The sequence below is a fragment of the Hordeum vulgare genome, chromosome 2H (assembly GCF_904849725.1).
Source record: "Hordeum vulgare subsp. vulgare chromosome 2H, MorexV3_pseudomolecules_assembly, whole genome shotgun sequence".
Taxonomy (NCBI): Eukaryota; Viridiplantae; Streptophyta; class Magnoliopsida; order Poales; family Poaceae; genus Hordeum; species Hordeum vulgare.
In genome coordinates, this window is record NC_058519.1 from 578,548,314 (window position 1) to 578,574,326 (window position 26,013).

Consider the following 26,013-nt stretch of genomic DNA (forward strand, 5'->3'; position numbering starts at 1 on the left):
AGTCTTGATAACCCACAAGTATAGGGGATCGCAACAGTTTTCCAGGGTAGAGTATTCAACCCAAATTTGTTGATTCGACACAAGGGGAAGAAAAAGAATATTCTCGGGTATTAGCAGTTGAGTTGTCAATTCAACCACACCTGAAAGACTTAGTATCTGCAGCAAAGTTTCTGTAGCAAAGTAGTGTGATAGCAACAATAGCAACGGCAACAGTAGCAGTGACAGCAGTAGCGGCAACAATAGCAGCAGTGACAGTAGTAGCGGCAAAGTAACGTAGCAAGAACCAGTAGGAAAAGACTCGTAGGCGTTGGATCAGTGATGGATAATTATGCCGGATGAAATTCATCATGTAACAGTTATAACATGGAGAGATATGTAACTAGCTCCGGTTCGTCAATGTAATGTAGGCATGCATTCCGTATATAGTCATACGTGCTTATGAAAAGAACTTGCATGACATCTATTGTCCATCCCTCCCGTGGCAACGGTGTCCTGATGTAAACTACGAGATATTAAGGTTCTCCTTTTAATAGAGAACCGGAACAAAGCATTAGCACTTAGTGAATACATGAACTCCTCATACTATAGTCATCTCCGGGAGTGGTTCCGGCTATTGTCACTCGGGGTTGCCGGGTCATAACACATAGTAGGTGACTACAACTTGCAAGATATGATCAAGAACACACATATATTGACGAGAACATAATAGGTTCAGATCTGAAATCATGGCACTCGGGCCCTAGTGACAAGCATTAAGCATGGCAAAGTAGTAGCAACATCAATCTCAGAACATAGTGGATACTAGGGATCAATCCCCATCAAAACTAACTTGATTACATGATAGATCTCATCCAACCCATCACCGTCCAACAAGCCTACGATGAGATTACTCATGAACGGTGAAGAGCATCATGGAATTGGCGATGAAGGATGGTTGGTGATGACGAAGGCGTCGATTCCCCCTCTCCAGAGCCCAGAACGAACTCCAGATCTTCCCTCCAAAGGAAGAACAGGTGGTGGCGGCAGCTCCATATCGTAAAACGCGATGAACTCTTCTTCTTCATTTTTTCCCGGGCAAAAGAGACTAAATAGAGCTGGAATTGGAGGCGGCGGAGCCCCAAGGGCCCCACAAGCCTGCTAGGCGCGGCCACGGGGGCGCGCCTCCAGGGCTTGTGGGCTCCTCGCTCCACGCCTCCGGTTGATTCTTGCGCCAGTATTTTTCATATATTCCACAAAAAATCCTCGTAAATTTCCAGATCATTCCGAGAACTTTTATTTCTGCGCAAAAACAACACCATGGCAATTTTGCTGAAAACAGTGTTAGTCCGGGTTAGTTCCATTCAAATCATGCAAATTAGAGTCCAAAACAAGGGCAAAAGAGTTTGGAAAAGTAGATACGATGGAGATGTATCAGCCTACAAAGTTACTTCCGTCATCTTTCAGCTTGGCTTTCTCTAGGAACGCATTAAAATTCAGCGGTGCTACTACGCGAGCCATTGAACTACAACATAAATTTGCAAAGATTACTTAGACTATTGTTCAAGATAATGAATTTAGTTAATCATATTACTAAAAAACTCCCACTCAAATTGACATCCCTCTAGTCATTCGAGTGATACATGATCCAAATCCACCAACCCAAGTCCAATCATCACATGAGATGAGCTGGATTCAATGGTGAACATCTACATGTTGGTCATATCTACTATATGACTCATGTTCGACCTTTCGGTCTCTTGTGTTCCGAGTCCATGTTTGTACATGCTAGGCTTGTCTAGTTTAACCCGAGTGTTCCGCATGTGCAAAATTGTCTTGCACCCGCTGTATCTTAACATAGAGTCTATCACACCCGATCATCACGTGGTGTCTCGAAACGACAAACTTTCTCAACGGTGCATACTCGGGGAGAACACAATTTATCTTGAAATTTTAGCGAGGGGTCACCTTATAATGACACCATCGTCCTATGAAAAACAACGTGCATAAAAAGGATTAACATCACATGCAGATCATAAGTGACATGATATGGCCATGAGCTTGTGCTTTTGATCTCCATATCCAAAGCACCAGTATGATCTCCATCATCACTAGCACAACACCATGATCTCCATCATCATGATCATAATTGTGTTGCCATCAAGGTTGTCGCGCCAACCATGCTTGTACTACTATTGCTACCGTTTAGCGATAAAGTAAAGCATTACATAGCGCTTAATGATTGTTAGGCAAGTCATACAATAATTAAAGATAACCCTATGGCTCCTGCCAGTTGTCGTAGCATAGACATGCAAGTCGATATTAACTATTACAACATGATCATTGATACGTCTCCAACGTATCTATAATTTTTGTTGGTTCCATGCTATTATCTTGTCAAACTTTGGATGTTTTGTGTGCCTTTTATATCTTTTTGGGACTAACTTATTAACTTAGTGCCAAGTGCCAGTTCAATATTTTTTCTCGTGTTTTTGACCCTTTTCGGAGGAGAATATTAAACGGAGTCCAAACGGAATAAACCTCTGAAAAGAATTTTTTTCCGAAACAAAAGATACGTGGGGAACTTGAGAACTAAGGCAAAGGACCCCGGGGAGGTCACAAGCCCCCTAGGCGCGGCCTAGGGGGCGCCTAGCAGGCTTGTGGGCCCCGTGTGGCTCCTCTGCCCTACTTCTTCCGCCTATAAATCCCCGAAAAATCCAAAACCACGGGAGAGAGCCACGAAAATACTTTTCCGCCGCCGCAAGCTTCTGTCTCCGCAAGATCCCATCCGGGGTACGTTCTGGTGCCCTGCCGGAGGGGGATTCAGACATGGAGGGCTTCTTCATCAACACCATTGCCTCTCCGATGATGCGTGAGTAGATCACCATAGACCTTCGGGTCCATAGCTAGTAGCTAGATGGCTTCTTCTCTCTCTTGGATCTTCAATACAAAGTTCTCCATGATCTTCATGGAGATCTATCCGATATAATCTTCTTTTGCGGTGTGTTCGTCGAGATCCGATGAATTGTGGATTTATAATCAGATTATCTATGAATCTTATTTGAGTTTCTTCTGATCTCTTATATGCATGATTTCATATCCTTGTAATTCTCTTCGAGTTGTGGGTTTTGTTTGGCCAACTTGATCTATGATTCTTGCAATGGGAGAAGTGCTTGGTTTTGGGTTCATACCGTGCGGTGACCTCACCCAGTGACAGAAGGGGTAGCGAGGCACACATCGTGAAAAGATGTGGTTTATATCTATTGCATGAATTTATCCCTCTACATGATGTCATCTTGCTTAAGGCGTTACTCTGTTTGTCATGAACTCAATACACTAGATGCATGCTGGATAGTGGTCGATGTGTGGAGTAATAGTAGTAGATGCAGAAAGTATCGGTCTACTTGTCTCGGACGTGATGCCTATATGTATGATCATTGCCTTAGATATCGTCATGACTTTGCGTGGTTCTATCAATTGCTCGACGATAATTCGTTCACCCATCGTAATATTTGCTATCATGAGAGAAGCCTCTAGTGAACACTATGGCCCCCGGGTCTACTTCACATCATATTTTCAACCCTACACTTTTACTTTGTTGCACTTTCCACCTTCAGATCTCACCTTGCAATCAATCGTGAAGGGATTGACAACCCCTTTGTAGCGTTGGGTGCAAGTTTGTTATTTTTGCGCAGGTACTTTAGGAACTTGGCTTGATACTCCTATTGGATTGATACCTTGGTTCTCAAACTGAGGGAAATACTTACTGCTACTGTGTTGCATCACCCTTTCCTCTTCAAGTGAAAAACCAACACAAGCTAAAGAGGTAGCACACCCCAACCGAGCTGCCCCAACCCTTCACCGAGCTCCTCCTCTCCTCCCCAACAGGACCACCTCCAAGCTCCTCCCCACGCCCCACCTCCTCCAATATCCTACCTCATGGATGGATGGATGTATCAAAGACTTGGCGGCTAGAGATGGATTCCCTCTAGTAGATTTGTTGGTTGGGAGTGTGTAGGCCACAAAATGGAGGTAGATCTAGCAAAAACAATGATGGGAGAGAAACAGAGAGTGAGCAACTCGGTGAGGAACAAGATCCTGGCGAAGCTCTTATGCTGAATCCCTCAGCCTGAGCGAAGCCGAAGACCTATTCGGTTCACATGAGGCCAAAGATCATCTCCTGGATCCATTGAACATCGAAGACAGCTCTTCAGCCCAGCCCGTCTGCTCTTCGGTACAAACAAAGCTGAAATGTCATCTTCGACACAAGAAAAACTGAAGACACCCTTTTGGCATAAGTGTCAGGACCAATTTTCCAAATAATATAATTATCTGAAATGCGCCGTGAATTTCATCAAGTGTAGAAAATCGTTCACACTGATAGACCAACGTGATATATAACATGGTAGAGTGAAGGTCGGTCAATAGTTTATTACAGACATGTTGGCTCAAAGGCGGTTATCTCACAATGGTCATGGTAATCACTCCTACTCACGTCGATAGGTGAACATGTCACATCGAAGTGAAGTGACACGGGTGAAATACTACTACATGCCAAGCGACACAGTGAGGCTTGACAATTACACATGGTGGCAGAAGCAGTGAAATAATACAACGACGAACTCCAAGATTGCAAGACTAACCCAGACTCCTCTAGGCATCAGACTCGCTATCGTATTCTTCATCCATGAGATCTCCTTCATCCATATCTAGCCAAATCAACAAGACACTAAGTACTTTGAAAGTACTCGCAAGACAACTTACACACAATATAAGATGAATGCAACAATTTCACATGCATAGGTTAATTTAATTATCACAATTAACAAGCTATTTAATTTAGCGGTAAGTTAAGTCAGGGTAGATAAGTCGGGCGGTAGTCCTCTTGAAATATCCAAGAAAGTAAAAATGCACCGATCGGGTGTGTGAAGCGATGCCTCGAAAGGTTAATAGATAGAAATAACTAGCACCGTCGGACGTCTGAGCGACATTGCATACAGGGCGTAATAATAAATTAACAAGCCACAATGAGGCGTATATGCGACACCACAGAAGGGGCGTAATAAAGTAAGTAACACGCCACACACGTGCGTCTCCGTGGCACCATGAAAAGGGCACGATAAAGTAAATGCTCACCATAGTCGGGCGTTTCAGCGACACCATGGAAAGGGCATGATAAAGTTAATACTCGCCACAATCGGGCGTCTCTGCGACACCACGGAAAGGGCATAATAAGGTAAGTGAATATCTGGGTGGTTCAACCAACCTTTGGGATATTCAACACAACCACGTCTCATCAAGTTAGTTGCAACGTCATAGTCACATGTCAATAATAAGCACTTTCATAAGTAAAAACCTGTTCTCCACAGACCGACATGAAGACCGACACTTGACCTGTCAACTAGTCGTTCTTGACCGTGGACATGACTACTTGAATAGTTTTGACTCTGCAGAGGGTGTACTCTTTATCCACAACCAACGGGGTTAAATAATCACTAGGACTAATCCTGTGTACAATATTTTAGAAGTAAACACACAAAACCACCACACCCCCATTTTTACCCAGCGAGGTACGAAATCACCCGGACTACGCTTCTAGGGAAAAACTTTAAGACGGGGAGGCCAAAATCCTCTAATAGCATGGGATCAAATTTATACCACGCGCTACAAGGGCGTACCCCCCTCTCGGTCCCAGACCGAAAACACCCACGCCCCCTGACCGAATGACTGGCATTATTCCACGGCCATGGAACCTTAATCCGCCCCCTCTACTTGTTGTGTACCTGATAATAGGATTACGACCTGTTATACCGTATTCCCTTTCGGGAAGACCGGCGGCAGCACGAAAGTTTAGGTGATGCACTCACAAGACTCGATCTATGTCAACACTAGAGTTGTTAAGTTCATCCATATGGTGCCATGCATACGACATGATCAAGCCACAACCTATCACGTCCCATGTGACTAGGCCGCCCACGGCCTCTCACTATTTCACGGTTTTATCATCTTTGCCATGCATGAAAGCATAGCATATGATATGAAGTTATCTTATGCAACAAATTATGAAACAACCATATCAGCAAACATCACATCAAATGTTCAAACATGCTTGCCTGGGTTGACAAAGTCGGAATCTTGCTCGGGGAAGTTGACTGTAGCGTCTCCCCCTTGGTATCTACATCACACACATCAGATTTCTAACGTGAATACCAAACGTCCATAAATAATATCTCAAAATATTTTTGAATACATATTAAAAAACTAGGTAGCAGAATATTTTTTTTAGAAAAAGAATCAACTCAAAAGTCCCTATAGTTTCAAAGTTATGAAAGAAACAAGTCTCGGGACCAATATGTGATAAAAAAATGTTACCCAGGGGGCTGACTAAAAAAGCAGAAAAAACCCTGAAAAATACGCAAGCTAGAGGATAAGACGCCTCTGGAAAACGATTTGAAATAAACAAGATCCTGAGAGTGGGCCACCACTGTCACGTTGGAAAATCCTCGCTCACGACGGGGGACTCGCGGCGTCGCCGGCGGCGTTCTGCTGCAAACCTGAGGGGGAAGAGGGAGCAAGCACACTCACCGGACTATTCCGCTACGGTGGGAGGTGGAAGAGGTAATCGGTGAGCACCACGTCGATGACAACTCCAACTCCGAAAAATGGCACTTTCAGGTGCAATTCGATCTCGTCACAGGGATCTGCAAACGCCGAATTGACGTGGGGCTTAGACGGGTGGATTCTCAAGAAGCGCACTGGACACTCTAAGGCTGCAGGGGCACGCTCAGCTGAGCGTCGGGGTGGACGGAGGTGGGGAAGATGATACTCCCGAGGTCCTCCGAGGGGCTTGGCGCGGCTCTGGTGAGGTGAGGTGGAGGTGTTGGCTGCACAAGGGTTCGGGGGTCCTCTAATTATAGGCGGGCGAGGGTGAAGGTGTTGAGATGCCACTAATGCCCGAGGGTGAAGGTGTTGAGATGGACGACCACTTGAGAAAAAAGTGGTGTACCAAGAAAGGTTTTGTGTGTGTGGTTTCAAAAACGAGATTAGATTTAAGATTTGTCGACCGTCCCAACCTTACATGTGCGACTAGGATACCCCTTATGGGACGGGGCTTTGTTGATTACTTTGGTCGATGCTAGCAAAGAGCTCGCATAACTAGCGACGGAAGTGACATGGTCACTCTCAGGACGGGGTCATGTCGGGTAGGACGACTATGCTGTGTTTACAGGTTCCGGGCACACCGTTGGTCCCTGCATGGATGATACGATCTAGAGCGAGGCTCGTAAGATGTACATCATGTGGGCTGGGTACCAATCGAGTGGACTCTTTGTTTAGTATCGTCACGGGAAAGACATTGTTCGGGTGCTTACCTCGGGTATGTTATATACCGCGAGTCGTGGATGACACGGAAGTTCCCCGAGTCTCGTGGGTACAACGCGTAATCTCTACAGAGTGTAAAACTATCGAATAATCATGTGCACGGTCCAGGACAGTTGGGTGGTGCTGCTTAAACTACGTCTAGCGGTTTCTGCATAAACCAAGTGTGTGTGTGTGTGTGTGGAGGGGGGGGGGGTGATATGAGCAAAAAGATGGGAACATGGGAAAGATGATGTTGGAGCTAAGTAGGTGACTTGGCATGATGGGATATTGATATCTATAACCTGTTCACTCGGTTACCGCTAAGCCTTGTGATGCACGACGCACGAGAATTTGATCATGATATTGCACTAGGGAAAAATCCGCTTTCCGCAAAAATAGCCTACCATTGTTATATCATGCTTCATTATTGCCTTGTTCCAAACATGGATTTCTTGCAAGTACATTCAAAGTACTCATTGGCTTGCCACTGATTATTTTATCGACTAGGTAAGAGAGAGTTGGAGATGGTGAAGAGTACCTTGTTGTCGTTCCTGCGAGCTAGGACGCTTCCCAGTGAGAATGCTTGTAGGATAAGGATGATGGCATGTGTTCACACTTTCAACCAAGATTTCCACTATTAGATAAGATTGGCGTGTTAGCTTTCAAGGCCCTACCTATGTAAGACTTGACCTCAATGGTCCTTATTTGTATCAAACAATATGTATGGACGTAAGACTCTTGTTATTTAGTTTCTATGTGTTCAGCGATCATCGATCTGTGGGATCACTGAGCACGTACATTCGGCGATCTCGACCTACAAGTCGGGGTCCCCATAATGTTGTACTGAACACTAACTGTGTTCCCAAGGCTTGCTGTAAGTAATCCCAAAACCTCAAAGTAAACTTAGTGCCTCAGTCGGATACTATGGTCTTTAGAATTCCGTGCAAGCACACAATACGAGCTAGGTACAGCCTGGCTACCTTGTGTGTGGAGTAGGTGGTCTTCACTGGAATGAAATGGGCCACTTTGGTAAGTAAATTAGGGATAACCCATATGGTATGGTGTCCATGTCGGGACTGGGGGTAGTCCGACAATGAAATCCATGCCGATCTCGTCCCACTTCCACTCAGGTACTTTCATAGGTTGTAGTAGGCCAGCTAGTTTCTGGTGCTCGGCCTTGAGTCGCTGACATGAATTGGAGCGTGCAATAAAAGAGGCGATATCTCGTCTTCCTGAGCAGAATACAAACCCTAACAAAATTTGAAGAAAGATCTAACAATGGAGCCCTCCCACCGGCAAGGGCCAAGATCCTCTCCACCTCCATGGCCCTAAGGCCACCGAAGACGGGGCGGACCAACAACGGCACCGGCGGGAGGCATTGGAGCCCTAGCTTTTTTGGGGCGACGGCTAGGGTTAGCTAGGCGGGTGTTTTCGATCGTCCTCCTCCTTGAGACTACCTACAATAAAAATAACATAGATATTAACGTAAATGCCATCTAAACAAAAAATATGGTGTGCCAAATAATTAATATAAGAAGAAAGAAAATTGACGAACTCAGCTAGTTACTCATAGTATGAATAACGTAACACATACAAAGACAAACTAATAAATAAAAAGCCCAATATTACTATCTCTATTACTATCTCTATGTCTAACGTAGACATTTTTACCATAAAAACGGATCATTATTATACTTGTTCTTCGCCCATCACGGCTGTTTTTTTTCTGTAACTTTTTGGTCCTCGCATGCTCCAAAGCGTGTCCTCGCCAACTGACCGTGTGCAACAGTTGAAAATAAAAAGCAGACACTTGCAATCCACCGCGCTCCTCTAGTCCACAGTCTCCAATTCCGAATCCATCCCCACATCCGCAGCCACGTCATCGATCCGCGCCACCCCCCTCGCACCCGCGCCCCCATCCCACCCCTCCAATTTCAATCCAACGTCCCACCCCGCCCCTCCCACGGATCGACCCAGCAAGCGCCTCCGTCCTCCCGCCCCAAATCCACCCAAATCCCGCGCTTCCCTCCCAAATCCCGCCTATATAAACCCGCCTCCACCCTGAATCCCACCACAAGCTTCAGCACCACTTCCTCTTCCCCCCAACCACACCTCTCTCGGAGCTAGGCGGAGCGGCGATGTCTGGGCGCGGCAAGGGCGGCAAGGGGCTGGGCAAGGGCGGCGCCAAGCGCCACCGGAAGGTCCTCCGCGACAACATCCAGGGCATCACCAAGCCGGCCATCCGGAGGCTGGCCAGGAGAGGCGGTGTGAAGCGCATCTCCGGCCTCATCTACGAGGAGACCCGCGGCGTCCTCAAGATCTTCCTCGAGAACGTCATCCGCGACGCCGTCACCTACACCGAGCACGCCCGCCGCAAGACCGTCACCGCCATGGACGTCGTCTACGCGCTCAAGCGCCAGGGCCGCACCCTCTACGGCTTCGGCGGCTAGGTTCCCCGATTCCGCTGGCGGCAGTAGCAGTAGTACGAATGTATCGGGTGTCCTCTGTGGTAGGTGGGATGTACCACTGATTTCGCGTGCGTTGTTGTGTTCCATGTTCAGTTGGCTGTAATACCTTGTTGCGGTCAATGAAACCAGTTATGTTCTGAATCCTGACCAGGTGCAACCGCTGTGTTGAATTCGTGTTTGGTTTTCTAATGTTGGCTACATTCTCATTCTAGGTCGTCTCTGGCTGAAGTGTTGTTGGTTTTACTTAGCTGATATGCAATTGAATGAACGATTTACCACTCGTTGCTGCCTGAAGAACAGATGCAGGCTTTTGATTTAGTTTGGTTTCACTGGAGTGTTCACACCACTCCGACTGAATCAATGTTTACCTTGTTCAGATAGCTGAACAGCAATTGATCCAGTATTGAACATTTGAATTGTTGCCGAAATGCAATTGAATGAATAACTATCCCTCATTGCAATCTGTAGAAGAGATAGACCTTCCGGATTTACATACTGTAGACCCTTAGACGCTTCTGTATATCTGCAGATTTCATATGAAGAGATAGACCCTGCTGTATGTGAAATCTTGAATGCTCATTGTTGGGCTACAAATAATCTACTGTAGTCAATACAAATATGAAATCAAAAAGCCAAATATGGCCTTCTATTCCTGAATGATACAACGTGCATGTGAGCAGCTATCAGAATGTTTCTTAATGATACACTGGGGCAGCTATCAGAACATTTCAGAATGATACATCAAGCCTCTGGAGCAACTATCAGATTTGAAAATAGTACATCCGACAATTACAAGCGCATGTAGTATGTAGAACAACTATCTGAGGCTCTGCACTAAACTGATATTTGTCCTAATAATCAGCTCGTTCCTCAGAGGAATGTACAGTAGAGATTATATTCCTTTCCTAATAATAACCTTGTTCCTCAGAAAGATATACAGTACTACAACCAACTCATAGGATGATTTTTCTTCTTTGAGAAATTGTAAGTCGCGATCAATAATTTTCTAGAGAAGGAACTGCTTGCCGGTGTATGTTTTGCCAAACTCCCAATCCTTGGGCACGACGTTAAAATTCGTCATCGTCGTGCCATCACTCGAGGTGAGCTCAAAGGATACCGGCTGCCCTGTTAGATCTAAGTTGATGTGCCATATCTGGCCCCAGTTGCGGCCCATGTCGAGCCAGCCAGAGTCTGTTCCTTTGATCTTCACTGATCTGACATCACCAGCGCCACCGACATTGCTGATTAGGACTGTGAAGAAGAAGCTCTTCCCAGAGACTGAGAACCGCACGCCGCCTTCGCGAAGGCACTTGACGCTGTTCATAAGAAAACAAACATGCCAATCTCAGCAAATAATCCAACGTATTTATTTTTCTGACAGGTTAACATGTTAGTAGAAGAATGCTGTGCAAATCCATCATTCAGAAAACCATTTGAAAGAAGCACCTCAACTTTTCAAGCTATTAGACAACACCTATTTCAGTTTAGCATTTATGCAAGTTTTTAACTTTATTCTGAATGACACAGGATTAGTACTTCACCAATTTACAGATGTGAAATGGCAAGTAACACTAACAAATGAAATGAAGTTTAAGCACAAGCTAAGATGATTAATGGTAGCTATCATGTCACCATCAAAAGTTTCTGTTCAAGACAGTCTTAGTAGTACCAATAGTTTCCTCTGAAAAAGTAATTAAATGATGTTGTTTAAAAAGGATCTCAAAGAGCTACTAACAGGCAACCGGCATAAATATCCAACAGAAACACAGAATATTTAGGACAACCACAATCAATGTGCCACTATAACTTGTAGGGCCAGTTTGATTGTTACCAGCTACCAAGGGACACCTCATGTATACCTGAGAAGCAAATAACTTGTGTAATAGCTTTATAAGTGATGACATGCATTTTTGCTGTTCCATGAAACAGTGGTTCGTTCTCTACCATACGCATGCATTTATTCTTTTCTTGGAAATACTGCTAACCGCTACTAGTATTTGCTAACAGAAAGGGAGCTAAGTAGCAGCTGATGAATCTGAAGTCTGACATAGTTTTGTCGCAGAGCACAGCAGGAAATAATGAAACATAGTTTAGTTTATGGATATCCCTGCCAATTACCTCAAGGCCAATAGTCATATGAAACATGAAATCTTGACGATAAAGAAAGCACATGAATGACACATTTTATTAAACCTGTCATTCATGAAAGCATCTAGAAGCACCTGTTATCATAGATCTCTGCTACACATTTTAAGTATGGCATATATGCAGGTTCCTAACTTTATGATAAACCTGGGCATATCCCGGGCCGGGCCGGGCTTTACAAAGCCCGAACTGGAAATCCCAAGCCCGGGCCTGGCATGGTCCGACAATAAAAAACGCAAATTCAGGCCCGAACCAGGCCCGAATGGACTTAAAAGGTGAATACTGGGCTGGGCCTCCGTGTAAATCGACATTTTTTGTAAGACCGGGCCCGTCCCGAACTGCTTCCTGGGCCCGATTTTGAAGCCCAAGCCCGGCCTGAACACGAAGCCCAACCCGGCCTGAACACGAAGCCCAACCCGACCCGGCCCAGGTTTTTCGGGCCGGGTCGCCGGGCCGGGCTGCCCATGCCCAGATGTACTTTATGATATGAACAACACCAGAATAGGGCTTGCCAATTTACCAAATTTGAGTGTGAGATATTACCATTTGCATATCCTAATCTGTTTGGATCTTGAATACTAATAACAAACCGAAAAAAGAGTAATTGTAAGATGATTAAGCAGTCAGCCAAGTCAATATCCTATTCTGGTTGAACGATATTTTAGCAGTACAAATAATCAACTAAATTTCCATCAAGAAAATAAATGAAGTTGTTTAGAGGAGCCTAAGGAGTTACCAACTGGCATAAATATCAAACATAAACACGGAATATTAAGGACAACACCAGTTAATGCACCACTACAATTTGTAGGGCCAGTTTGGTGACACCGGGTACTGGAGGGCACATCATGTAAAAGCAAATAACTTCTTGATGCTAGGTACTTCCTCTGTCCGGGTGCATAGGGCGGCTAAGAGAATTCAAGATTTCCAAAAGTATAAGGCATGATACAATTAAATCAACCTCGTTTCACTCATTCAACCCATTTTCTATGTACAACCTTTTAAATCCCACAATCAATCATTATGATTATATACCTCGGTACTACCTCCGTCCAACTGTATAGGGCATGCGCGTAGTTCTAGGTTATCAATTTAACTAGCTAAATATATATTATATGCGATAAAAAATATATATTCAGAAACTACATCTTCACATGAATCTAATGATATATTATTTGTTACATATAATACATATTTAAATAGTTAAATTAACGACCTAGAACTACGCGCATGCCCTATACACTTGGACAGAGGGAGTACACAACTTCCTTTAGTCCCTAGGTTGTGCATGCATGCTAATTTTTTACTAAGCACCTAAATTTATTAACGATGGGTGTGAGAAGTTAGTTGTAATTGCATGCAAAGGATTAGTAATCAATAGGCACAACTGACGAAGATTTTACAGTACGGATCACATGAGTTATCACGGCTAATCGTCACACGCCTAAATCGCAGTGCAACGTCTTAGGTGCCCTATGCACCTGGACGGAGAGAGTACTTGTGCAACGGTGTAGATCAACAACTCTAGAAGTTCCGAATTTTTTCTTGCCGCCTCTCCATTAATATGGTTCAACCAGCCCTTACAGTAGTCAATACTATATTTTTTAAGCACCAACTGTCAACAAGATAATTCAAAGATTGAAGCGTGCGTTGGGCTATCCAGGGCTCCCTCGTATCGCTCCCTCCAAGGCGATCAGGGGGCCAACCCCAACGCCCCGGCCGCCGCCCCCTCCTCCCTCTCCTCCACCTCGCCGTCCCCAGAGACGTGCGCCGGCTAAGCCCGGACGCCGCCGATGATGGGGACGGCGGGATCTAGGTTGCAGTCCCACGGTCTAGAGGGACCGACAACGCAAGATCGCCTTCGGTCTTTGTTTTTCCCGGCGGTTCGCTGCTGCTCCGGCAGCTTCGTGGGGAGGACAAATCAGGAGGGGATGTGGCCACGCTTGACTGGTCGGCGACGCCTCCGGTAAGATCTGATTTTGCCGGTGCCGCAGGTGGTGGTGGCCATCTCCTCCGTCGGAGGTGGTCGGCCTTAGGTCGGATGGTCAGATCTCGAGATCCACCATTTAGTTCCAGCTGCAAGTCGGGAAGACATAGTGCCGGTGGGAACCGAGCCGATGACAGGCGATGGCGGCGCGGCGTACTGGCGTCATTATCTTGATGAAGGCATCGTCATGTAACTACTGTCGACCGACTTGTGCTCCTCTGGGAAAACCCTAGGATCTGGTCTTCCGGATCAGACGATGGCGATACTGTGGTCTCGTTTTCTCTCTTGAAAGCATCGTTTGTTGAGCAGAGCTGGAAGATAGAGGCAGGAGATGGAGCAGGTTTGTCTTGCACGGAGCTTTCGGTGGAGATGTCAAGTCATGCCTGGTCGACAGGTGTTACGCACGACAGATCTTCCAGAATCTTCGTATCTGGACGAACGAGCACGGGGCGGTGGCGCCGTTGGGCGTTGTGGTGGCGTCGACGGATGGACGGACTCGGAAGGATGATGCAGATCTCTCTCCTGAAGATGAGTCAGCGGCTCGATGATGATGATGGCGTCTAAAACGTGTGCATGTGGTGTACGTTTTAGGTCTGCCGCACCGGTTGTGGGTTCCGATACGTTATGTGGATGTATCGTCGATGGCACCGGTTTTAGATATGGGGAGTGAGAACACTCCACATTATCGAGTTTTGTAGGTGTGAGTGATGACCTCGGATGGCTTGATGTATGTTCTTGTTAGACCTATGTTGAATAATAAATAAAGATGGCTATATGCATCGATTGATGTAGAGGCCGGGGTTTTTAACCTCCTTTTCAAAAAAAAAAACTGTCAATAAACTCCACATTTCCCAGAATTCCTCAGCTATCCATGAAACCCAGGATAATCACTCAGATAGGAGGTGCTTAGTTTCTTTATACTCTATATTTCTAATTCATTTCTTCATATGAGTTATCATAGCTCATCATATTGGTTCTGCACTCTAGTAACCTTAAGACCGCCATTAATCGCAGAATAAAAAACCCTTACATTTGAGCACAGGATAGAATGATACCACTAGTTATCACAAGTTGTATCATCATCGTCGAGATGATAGTGTTGTTTTGATTCCAACCAAACATATATTAACTGTAGGAGGCACGGAAGTCTCATGCTTACACTAATGAATAGGAAGCAAATACTGAACCATGCTCTGTTACAGTACTACTCCCTCCGTTCCTAAATATAAGTCTTTTAAGAGATTTCACTAAGTGACTACATACGGAGTAAAATTAGTTAATCTATACTCTAAAGTATGTCTATATACATCCGTATGTGGTCCGTTAGTAAAACCTCTAAAAAGACTTATATTTAGGAACGGAGGGAGTATCATTGATGCAAATCCAGCATCACGCAAATCAGGCATGTGATACTCTGGATAGTCAATGGCTCGATGCTGCATCGAAAAGCACACAGGTGCTTTCCTCCTAACCCAAACACCGAACCAAATTAGTACATTTATACTTGGTTCTATGCATCTTTGTACTCCTTGTTAGTTAAGGGAAGCCACATTATAGAGCATAATAAAAGGGCGAGGACAGCAGATAAAACCACCTCAATTCAAATCATAACAAACATAACTTGCACTTCACCACAGTGGAAGAGGGTCCCCTTGATCCCCTCCATACTTTCCTCACCAACGGACACTTGCAATTCAGCTTTTTTGAGATCCCACATTGCGCAAACCAATGCGATTCTAGCTTGGCAAGCACTTTTCCAGCCCCACACAAATGGAATCAGGAAAACCGAGGAGACTTTAGCCTTAGATCTAGCCGAACATGGAGTGCAAAGTACAAGTACTAGAGTGAGATCGAATGCAGGCGAGAATGGAGCATTACCGGCGGTACTGGATGGGCATGACGCCGGCCTTCCAGAGCGCAATCTTCTCGAACGCCTGGATGGGCAGGAGGAAGTGGTGGTTGGGCGGGTTGCAGACGCCGCCGGCGTCGGCGGGGAAGCCGTAGTTGGGCGGGCAGAAGTTGGTGGCCGTGACGACGATGGAGGTGCCGGGGAGGCAGTACTTGAGGTCCTCCACGCACTTGACCTCGTAGCAGCCGCCGCAGGCGGCGCCGCGCTCGAACAGCGCCGTGCTCAGCCCCACCGTCGCCATCCCGTACCCGTGCTTCCCCAGATCCCCGAACCCGCACGCGCCACCTGCACCCCGCACGCATCCCCACAAAACAAGAAAGCGCAGATCAGTTCCGCGCGCACGTCCATGGCCGCCAGGATTGCAAGAACCAACTGCAGTACGAAGCGGAAAGCTCCGGTAACCGAGCGTGCGGTTCGTGGAAATTCCGTTGGCGGCAACGTACCGGAAGAGGAAAGCTAATTAATGCCCGCAGCATGGATGGGATGAATTTTGGCAAGAGCGCAAGGACGGTTTGGTGGATTCGTTTCTTGGACTGCTGCCATGACGGACGGAGGGCTAGGCGAGCGAGGTTTGTTCGTGCTTACCGATGGCGTCGCCGGGGTCGGCGGCGAAGTAGGAGGACTTGGCGTTGCGCCATTCGGAGAGCGCGGAGGAGCCGTAGGAGGAGGGGTGCTGGTGGCCGGCGGCGATGGCGGGGAGGAGGAGGAGGAAGAGGACGAGGAGGAGCGGGGGAGCCATGGCTCGCTCCCAGCAGCCAGCAAGCAGCTTTTCGTCCGTGCGCCTCGGTGAAGTGAGGCGGGGGAGAGTGTGAAAGAGGAGCTGCGCTTCAGTGCTTGAGAGGAGATGTGGAGTAATTTGCAGGCTCTGGTGCCTTCTTTGCCTTTATACATGTGCGCACGGGCATATTTTTAGTGCAGGTTTTCTTCTCGAGTGCTCCAGCTTTTGATTTATTTATTCCTTTTTCTTGCGGGGAAAAAGTGTATTTGCTCCTTTGTTTGGTTTCCTTTCATGCTGCACCGCAGCTTCTCGTTTCGGCGAAATGGCCAAGCTAAGAGCATCTACAGCAGCACACCTCAAATCCGACCCATCACACTCATGCACACGCGCGTGGGTGAACATTAACCGATTACATCTTAAATAATACAGTCTATATTTAAATATTTTAAATTAAAATTTCTAAATTCATACTATTACCTGCAACGTAAAACTAGTACTAAGCCGAGCTTGTTCGGCTCCGTCGTGTCTATGTTCGATGATTGGCTGCGCTACTCATAGTGTCGGTCCAATCGTCGACGAGGTAGAGTAGGACATGAGACACTAGCTGGCTCATGGTAGTCGAGCTCCCGCCGTCTCTCATGCCCTATTTTTCCTCGTCGAAGCCCATATCTCGAACGGTGCGAGTTGATGTGAGGTCGATGATGGATCCTTCACGGGAGGAGCTGACGTCCACCACGACCCGGTTGCGTCGACTGCAGTGCTGCATCCTACGGAGCGTCGCAGAATGTGACTCCGCCTCTCCAACATCCGTCGCCGCGATGACCTCCGTCGCATTCCGTGCCCGCTGCCTCGCCCACTGGGCACGCCGCGCCATGACATCGTCTGAGGTCGGCCATGCTTCGTGCTCGACATGTCAACGGAGGGGTTGCGCTTCCGCCACGGCGTTCGGACGCCAGGCGGACCGCACCACCTTCGGTGAGGCAGCAACACCGGATCCAACCACCGGTTGCATGGACGCAATGAATTTCCGACGTTGCTAGTCCGAGCAGCATCGTCGTGCGGCTGCCTCCCGGGAGCGACGGAGCGCAAGCCGGACGATCATCTCCTCCTCTCGGCCGCGTGGGACGAGCTCGTGGTCGATGAATCTGGAGGTGAAGGACTCGGATCCGCTGCCAGCCATGTCAGATGTGAGCTTGGGTGGCGGATGAGAGTAAATAAGAGTGAAGTGAAGTGGTTAAGGTTTGATCCGGCAAACGGACGAGGACGAATATATGTGGAATAGATGGACCAAATAGGCGTGTCCGGACACGTTCGGACTCCCCATATATTTGGACTAAAAATAAAGTGCCGATCAGCCCGGACTTTTAAGGCCGGTTTAAGAAGACTGTCTCGATCTGATTTTTGTGACCGGGTAATGACCGGATGGACTGCAGTGACGTTCGACGAGGGTTTGAGGTGCCGGTGTAGATGCTCTAACCGACTCTTATCTTCAACAAGAGTTTTTCTTTTTAAACGGATCGGTGGTCAGCTGCTGCTGATGCTTGAAACAGTTGTGACGGTCGACAGCTCGTCGGCTCGGTGGTCTCACTCGGGCCGGTACACGTCCGACCATACTAGGTGGTGCACTGTCGACATAGTGGGAGCCATGGAACACATGGCAGCAGCTCCGCCTCCGTGTCGGTAGCTTGCGCTTCTTTTCTCCTTCGATTCCTTCGTGAAATGATGTTGCGGCACGTTCTTTCCGCCCTGGCTCTTGAACGCGGGGAGCACAAAGGTTTTGGTATTACTACAGCGGGCGGTGGCTGCCCGTGACGTGCTCCGTGCATGTGAGGTGGCGTGGCGCCCTCCCTTTCCTGTCTCCTTGCGGCGTTGGGGATGGGACTCGACGGGAAACGCAAGCCCCAGATGGATTGTAATAACATGGGCTGCAGCGCCACTGGCGCTTTCCCATTTTTGAATTTCGATCGGGAGTCGAACCCGAGCACGAGCAGAGCAGGCGATGGATCCAAGTTGCCCGTCCGCGGTCAACTCGCGCACTCGCGCACACGCCGTTATGCAGGCGATAAGGGGAAATGCCGGTGCATGGGACGATAAGATTGAGATGGGAGTATATTAATTTCTACTCAGAAGATGGTCAAAGGATCTGGCATTAGGGTTCTGTACATTGCATTTCGGATGTAGTAAGATCGAGTGAATGTGCCCACCTGTTGGCTCATTACGTACTCTATTAGCAAAAGGACCCGTGCGTACATCATTTAAGAAATGTCCTAAAATTTTAAAGACATGATATAATCAGCGTCATTGGAGAAAAACAGTTATAATCTCCAATGACGCTGATTATATCATGTCTTTAAAATTTTAGGACATTTCTTAAAATGCATGAACATTTTTTTCAATTGCACTCAAAAAATAACACACAAACTTTTTTTCAAAATCATGGACTTTTATTGTTTTCACCAACATTGTTCTCAAAATTATGAACATTTTTCTGAATATGCGAATATTTTTACAAAATCCTGAGCATTTTTTGAATTCACAAACATTTTATATTTTCTTCGAACTTTTATTTCAAAATTCCCAGTTTTATAAATTGCAAAAGTTTTCCGAAGTTCTAAATTATTTAAACTAAAAAATGGAACAGAAAAATGAAAAAAAAAATGGGACTAAAAACGGAGTCACGAACTGTTTTTAAGATTTTTACACGGACTTTTGTTTAAAATCGTTGACTTCTTTATTTTATGGACATTTTCTCAACGTTTAAACATTTTTTCTATACAAACATTTTTCAAAACTCCTGAGTAGTGTTTGAATTCTAAAAAGAAATGTTTTTTTGAATATTTCATTTTGAAATTCTCAGTTTCTTAAAATTGGGAAAAGTTGTTTGAAGTTCTAAACTATTTAAAGTAGAAAAACAAAATGGAACCGAAAAGGAAAATATAAAAACCAAACTAAAGAAACAGGCGCCCACGCATGGGCCGGTCCAAACAGGTGTGCTGCATCTTTTTTCAACGCCGAGAGCGTAATATAGTAGGTGGCTACATGGGCCGGCCCAGTCCGGAGATTTTTCTGTTTGAAACGTTTTTTATGACTTATAGGTGGCATTGGTGGATAATTTTAGTCAACTTTAAGGGCAATTTGGATGACGTACGGAAGAAGCACTATTTGCTTTATTAATACTAGCAAAAGGACCCGTGCGTTGCAACGAGAGAAAAACAATTATAATCTCCAATGGTGCTGATCATATTATGTCTTTAAAATTTTAGGACATTTCTTGAAATGCATGAACATTTTTCGAATTAGCAAACATTTTTTTCAATTGCACTCAAAAAATAACACACAAACTTTTTTTCAAAATCCTGGACTTTTATTGTTTTCACCAACCTTGTTCTCAAAATTATGAACATTTTTCTGAATATGCGAATATTTTTACAAAAATCCTGAGAATTTTTTGAATTCACAAACATTTTATTTTTTCTTCAAACTTCTATTTCAAAATTCCCAGTTTTATAAATTGCCAATGTTTTTCAAACTTCTAAATTATTTAAACTAAAAATGGAATAGAAAAATGAAAATAAAAAATGAGACTAAAAACAGAGGCACGAACTGTTTTTAAGTTTTTTACAAAATTCCCAGTTTTATAAATTGCCAATGTTTTTCAAAGTTCTAAATTATTTAAACTAAAAAATGGAACAGAAAAATGAAAAAAAATGAGACTAAAAACAGAGGCACGAAACTATTTTTAAGATTTTTACACGGACTTTTGTTTAAAATCGTTGACTTTTTTATTTTATGGATATTTTCTCAAAGTTTAACATTTTTTTATATGCAAACATTTTTCAAAACTCCTCGGTAGTTTTTGAATTCTCAAAAATAATAATATTTTTTTGAATATTTTATTTCGAAATTTTCAGTTTCTTAAAATTGAGAAAAATTGTTTGAAGTTCTAAATTATTTAAAGTAGAAAAACAAAATGGAACTGAAAAGAAAAATAAAAAAACTAAACTAAAAAAACAGCCGCCCAGATATGGGCCGGCCCAAATAGGTGTGTTGCATCTTTTTTCAACGACCAGAGCGTAATATAGAAGGTGCTTACATGGACCGGCCCAGTCTGAAGATTTTCCTGATTGAAACGTTTTTTATGACTTATAGGTGGCATTGGTGGGTAATTTTAGTTAATTTTAAGGGTAATTTGGATGACGTACGGAAGAAGCATTATTTGCTTTATTAGTAGGTAAAGATAGCAAAAAAGCCCGTGCGTTGCAACGAAAGAAAAAAATTATAATCTTCAATTATGATAATCACATTATGTTCTTAAAATTTCAGGGCATTTCTTAAAATGCATGAACATTATTTGAATTATGATGAAAATGACAAAGTATGTTTTGCTAATTAATGACAGCATATGCATAAGAACATTATTTTTATCTTGCTGATATATGTGTTTGCATTTGTAATCTAAGTAAAGTCTTAATTTGGTTGCAAACATATTTGACAGCTTCATAAAAAACAATCAATTTGTAAGTACATGCATACCAAATGTTTCAGGTTGCGTATCAAAATAATTAGCAAAACAGTTTATATATATGAAAGATCAAAGTTAAGCCATTTGTTTACGTAAAGCTTGTATAAACAACATTGTATATTTTTTTTATACATTAGAAACATTTTTTTGAGTGTGACGTCAGAAACATTATTGAGTTTTGATGTCTAATTTTTTTAATACATATTTTGTATGCATCATGAACATTTTTTATATGCATGTTTTACATTATTCAAATACACGACTAACATTTTTTAAAAGTTCTATTTTTATATCTACTTTGTTTCATACACATTATATTTTTTTGTATATGTTTTCTTATACACAAAAAACATTTTCCCATGCACATTTAAATTTTTTTAAATACACGATCAATATTTTTTAAAATAAAAGAAAAATATATTATTTATTGTCCATACGCACTGTACATTTTTTTGTATATATGGAAACTTTTTTGTCTATAAATTTGCTGAAATAGAAGAAAAAAAGAATTGTGGCTGCAATCGGGATCAAACTCGCGTCTGCTGGGTGGGACGGAGCGCACCCAACCAACTGGGCTAGCCTTGTGCTTGCGATAAAGTATGGGAACCACACTCTTTAGAATTAGAAAGAAAGAGCTGAATCGAAGTTCAAAAAACAAATCGTTTTTGTCACTTATGGGTGGCATTGGTGGGTAATTTTGGCGAACTTTAGAGGTAAATTTAATGACGTACCACTGAAGCAATAGGTGCTTTATTAGTAGGTGTAGATATAGATATAGATAGCACAAATGCCCGTGCGTTGCAATGGAACAAATGGGACGTCTTTAATAACTCTCCTAGTTCGGCTCACATTTCCACAACCTAAGACATGGTCCCACTCATATTTCGTCGACCTACGGAGAAATACGGTTGATCGGTTCAGAATGCATGGTTCGCACATGTGGTTCATTATGGATAAGTAGACTACATGGTTCAGACTTCCGATGTTGTTATAAACCAGGAAGGCAAATAATTTCAAAATTGGAGAGAAAATCATAGATGAATATGTTGAGTGAAGCCTGTTGCCCCTGCTGTCTTGAAGCTCCCGCACCAAAAAGCAAATGAGTGCAATGCTTTACAAATCTAGAACAAAACAAATCAAGGAAACTATCAATTTTTTTGATAAAGGACGAGGAAAATATCATAATCATGACACATTCATCCAAATCCTTCTCTGCGTGCAACAACCCAGTTCATCTGGCTGTGAACAACTAAGTCACATCCATATGCACACACCCACGTGACATTAGTTTAGTTACCAGATTGACTCCCACCATCATACCATTATTTGAATCATATGTAAGGAGAGTTAGTCTCACGATGTATTTATATGGGAGTTTACCTCAAGCATCTGTGACTGAAACTGTCTTAGACAAACATACAAATACCTTGGGTGCAAAAAAAGAAAACTGGCTCGGACAAACACACAAACACCTTGTGTGCAAAAAACAACTGAGAACATCCACAAGCTATAACCAGTTATTCTATCCCTATTGACTTCAAATGAAAACATGGTACCAAATGCTCAACTCTGTTCTCATATCAAATGGCTATTTAGCCACTAAAAATAAGGTGATGTATGGTTTGCGAGTCGGTACTAATACATCAGATTTCCTCATTCAAAACATGGTAACTGATAAGCAGACATAAGCATATGCTAAAATGGAGAAAACTCTCTGATTAAATTTCTTCTCTAAACCAGCTAATGCTTGCTCACCGCAGGTCAAATCAACATTTGAACTACGCTCAGTTGCTTATACTACTTTGGAGTTGCAATCATCAACAGATCAATCAAACTGAAACCTATTTTCTCCACTACTAAAACGGCCATGGTGTAAAAATGCAGTCGTCTGCTGCACGAAACCAGACCAACGGCAGCGCAGAGGAAACGGTCCATCTCCATTTACCGTATACGTTGTCCGTGATGAGGAGCACCCCGTCGGGCGGCTTCTTGAAGAACTTCCGGAACAGCGCCATGGCCCCGGCCTACTAACCAGCGAGCCCCTCCAATCCCGGCACCGATCCTATCCGGAAGCGCGAGCTCCAGCAGCCGCCGGGCTCCCTCCAGCAGCGGATTCGGGCCGCCGATTCGTGGAGGAGCCTAGGCCGGCGCTATACACGCCGAGAGCTGCTCGGCCTCGAGATTCAGGCCGCTGGCCGCGGCGATACGGCGGGAGAATCGCAGAGCCTCCTCCCTCCGGCGTCCATTCGTGGCTCCGCGCAGCCGCGACCCGCCTCTGGCCACCGGAGCACCGGCTCCCTTCTGCCTCGACCACGCCAATGCAGCCCCAGCCGTCGACGAGCCTTCCGCGAGCGCAGCGACGCCGTTCCCGATCCTCCTCCCTCCGGCCATCTCCAGCGTCCATTGGAGGCTCCGCCAAGGCCCCGTCCCAGACCTACCCGAGTCTTCCCCTGCTTCACCTCGCCGCGTGGTGCGCGTGGATAAGAAGACGCCGGCCACGGGTGCGTGTGGATAAGAAGACCTTGACCATGGGGAGGGGTGTTTTAATAAAAACGAAACGTTTTTTAACTAAACAAAGGACCGCGGGTTGATTAACTGAAAACGGAGGGACTTTTTTTGCAAAATGCCACAACGGACGACAGAAACCGTATTCGATTTATTATTACTAGCAAAAGAACCCGTGCGTTGCAACGGGAGAGAAAAACTTTGTCTCGATCCCTCCGCCACCGGATCCACGCCGGAGTTGCTGGACCCGCTCGCGTGACAGCTGCACCCCGCCTTGGAGCTCGCCACCTGTGACCACCTCTTCATGGGCCTTGTCCTCATTCTCATCCTCCGCCGCCGGATCCACGCCGGAGTAGTCGAATCCCCTGACTCCTACCTCAGGCAACGCTATCTCCCACCTGTGTTGTAGCTGCACTTACAGGGCACTTTGCGTAGCACTGCTCACCGGACAGGCAATATGCATGGTAGACGAGCTCTTTCTCATCTTGGTGAGTTGCTGGAGATGTAGACAAATGTATGTTTCTTTTTGACAACGCTCTAGATCAAATCAATCTCTCCGGTGCTCGAGCAAAACGTTTGTATAGAAATAGTAGAATAGGATCGTTAGCCGATCGGTGGCTAGGCTGGTGTCAGCCTTATCTCTAAACGATGCAGTCTCCATTTTCCATTTGCTTCTATCCCATTCATTTTCCCCTTGGTGAAATCCCCTTCTTCCCACTCGAGCAGCTGGCCTCCTCGTGCTACCTCCTCGAACCGCGCCAGGAGAGGAGCTCCTCTGTTCCACGAGCCGCCTCAACCAGAGGCCGGCCCAGCTGCCGCCCCTCTCCTCTTCTCTCTTGCCTTTCCAAGCTCATTCTTCTCTCTCTAATCTTGTTTTCTCCAGGAAAGCGAGTCGCCATGGAACAGTCTGCAGCAACACTCGTCGCCTTGGAGCTCGCCCCGCCACCGGTCACCTCTCCATCAGCCTCGTGCTCCTCCGCCTCAATCCGTCCACCCTTCCATCGGGAATTTTTGTCTAAAAGGACCCCTTGCCGAGTGCATTTGTCGTAAAGGACCATCCGTGAACGAAAGTGGCAGAAAAGACCCCCACCCACCGTGGCGGCAGGCGCGCCAGGCGACGAGTGTCACCTGCCGCCACAGCCCGAGGCGGCTGGGGCCCGCCGCCATGGCGCGAGGCGGCCGGCTCGGATTTCCGTTCCACCGTAGCCACGACGGAACGGTTAGACGCTGGTGGGACATGCCGCCACTAGAGGAGGCGGCCACGCGGGCCCTGCCGCCTCGGCAGCCGGCGGCCGGTACTGTGGATGACCGCGCTGATTCCCACCTGACAGCGCTGATTCCCACGGTGTCGGCTGATTCCGAGGTTGTCTGCACCGTCGAAATTTTTCCCGCTCTCCACCGACAAAACAGTGCCCAAAATTTTCCGCTCTAACTTGCGTGCGGTATTGGATGTAGTCCCTCTGTTCCAAAATATAAGACCTTTTAGGTATTTCACTGGGATACTACATACGGAGCAAAATGAGTGAATCTATACTCTAAAGATGTCTATGTACATCCGTATGTAGTTTATTGTACAATCTCTAAAATGCCTTATATTTAGGAACGGAGGGAGTTTATTTTTTACGGAGGGAGATTTCCTAAATATAAGTCTTTTAAGAGTTCGTACTACAAGACTACATATGGATGTATATGGACTTATTTTAGAATGTACACGCGATAACGACGGACGAGCAGTGCAATAGTTTCCCGCCTAATTTTCCCGCGTTATTTTCCCGCCAAATTTTCCCGTTGCAGTTTCTCGTTTTCGCGCCCTTTTTTCCCGCGTAGACATCCGGCGGAGCCTATAAAAGGAGGCAGGGAGTGAAACTCTCTTCACCATCAGACAGACTTCAAAGCACCTGCACCTCCATAGTCAGTATGAGTTTGCCTTGTTCGGATCAGAGCATTAGGCCTAGGAAAATGCAGAGTGCAAGCTTGCCTCAGGGGGTGGAAGCAGTTCGATGTTGGTGCGGAGATGTCTGCAAGGTGAAGGAGGTGACGGATTTTTCATATTGGTTGGGCATGAAGTTTTTCATGTGCGCCAATTATGAATCTGATCCACCCGAATCTATTTCTGCGTACGTCAGGCCTCCGGTATGCTCAAGTCATCCAGATTATTGTTATTTGATATTATTGTTTACTTGAATCTGATCCATCCTTTAGTCTCCTCCTCCTCTCTGCATGTACTATCGTTGGATTGACACGGAAATGCCGGACTGGGCGGTGACCGAGATTCGTGAAAGAGGTCGCCGTGCATGGGCTAGCTTGGACTTAGAAGAGCGTCGTGAGAAGGCTGAAGCAGAGGAGAAAGCAGAGCAGAAGAAAGAGTGGGAAGATTACTGTGTGGAGCAGAGGGCTTTTCTTGATGAGATGATAAGGAAAAAT

The 26,013-nt window shown here is 45.4% G+C and overlaps 2 protein-coding genes across 2 annotated transcripts; one reads left to right on the top strand and one right to left on the bottom strand.

The window, feature by feature from the left end:
- The first annotated feature begins 9,398 nt into the window (after positions 1-9,398).
- LOC123427417 (histone H4) lies at positions 9,399-9,947 on the top strand. Its single transcript, XM_045111460.1, has one exon. It carries the CDS (start codon positions 9,474-9,476, stop codon positions 9,783-9,785), a length of 312 nt encoding a protein of 103 aa, XP_044967395.1. The 5' UTR covers positions 9,399-9,473; the 3' UTR covers positions 9,786-9,947.
- A 475-nt stretch (positions 9,948-10,422) lies between these two features.
- On the bottom strand, positions 10,423-16,718 carry LOC123427418 (expansin-A10). The gene is made up of 3 exons (XM_045111461.1): positions 16,430-16,718; positions 15,814-16,129; positions 10,423-11,119 (listed from the first exon to the last, which is right to left on the bottom strand). Exons 1-3 carry the CDS (start codon positions 16,581-16,583, stop codon positions 10,810-10,812), a joined length of 780 nt encoding a protein of 259 aa, XP_044967396.1. The 5' UTR covers positions 16,584-16,718; the 3' UTR covers positions 10,423-10,809.
- Between the last annotated feature and the right edge of the window lie 9,295 nt (positions 16,719-26,013).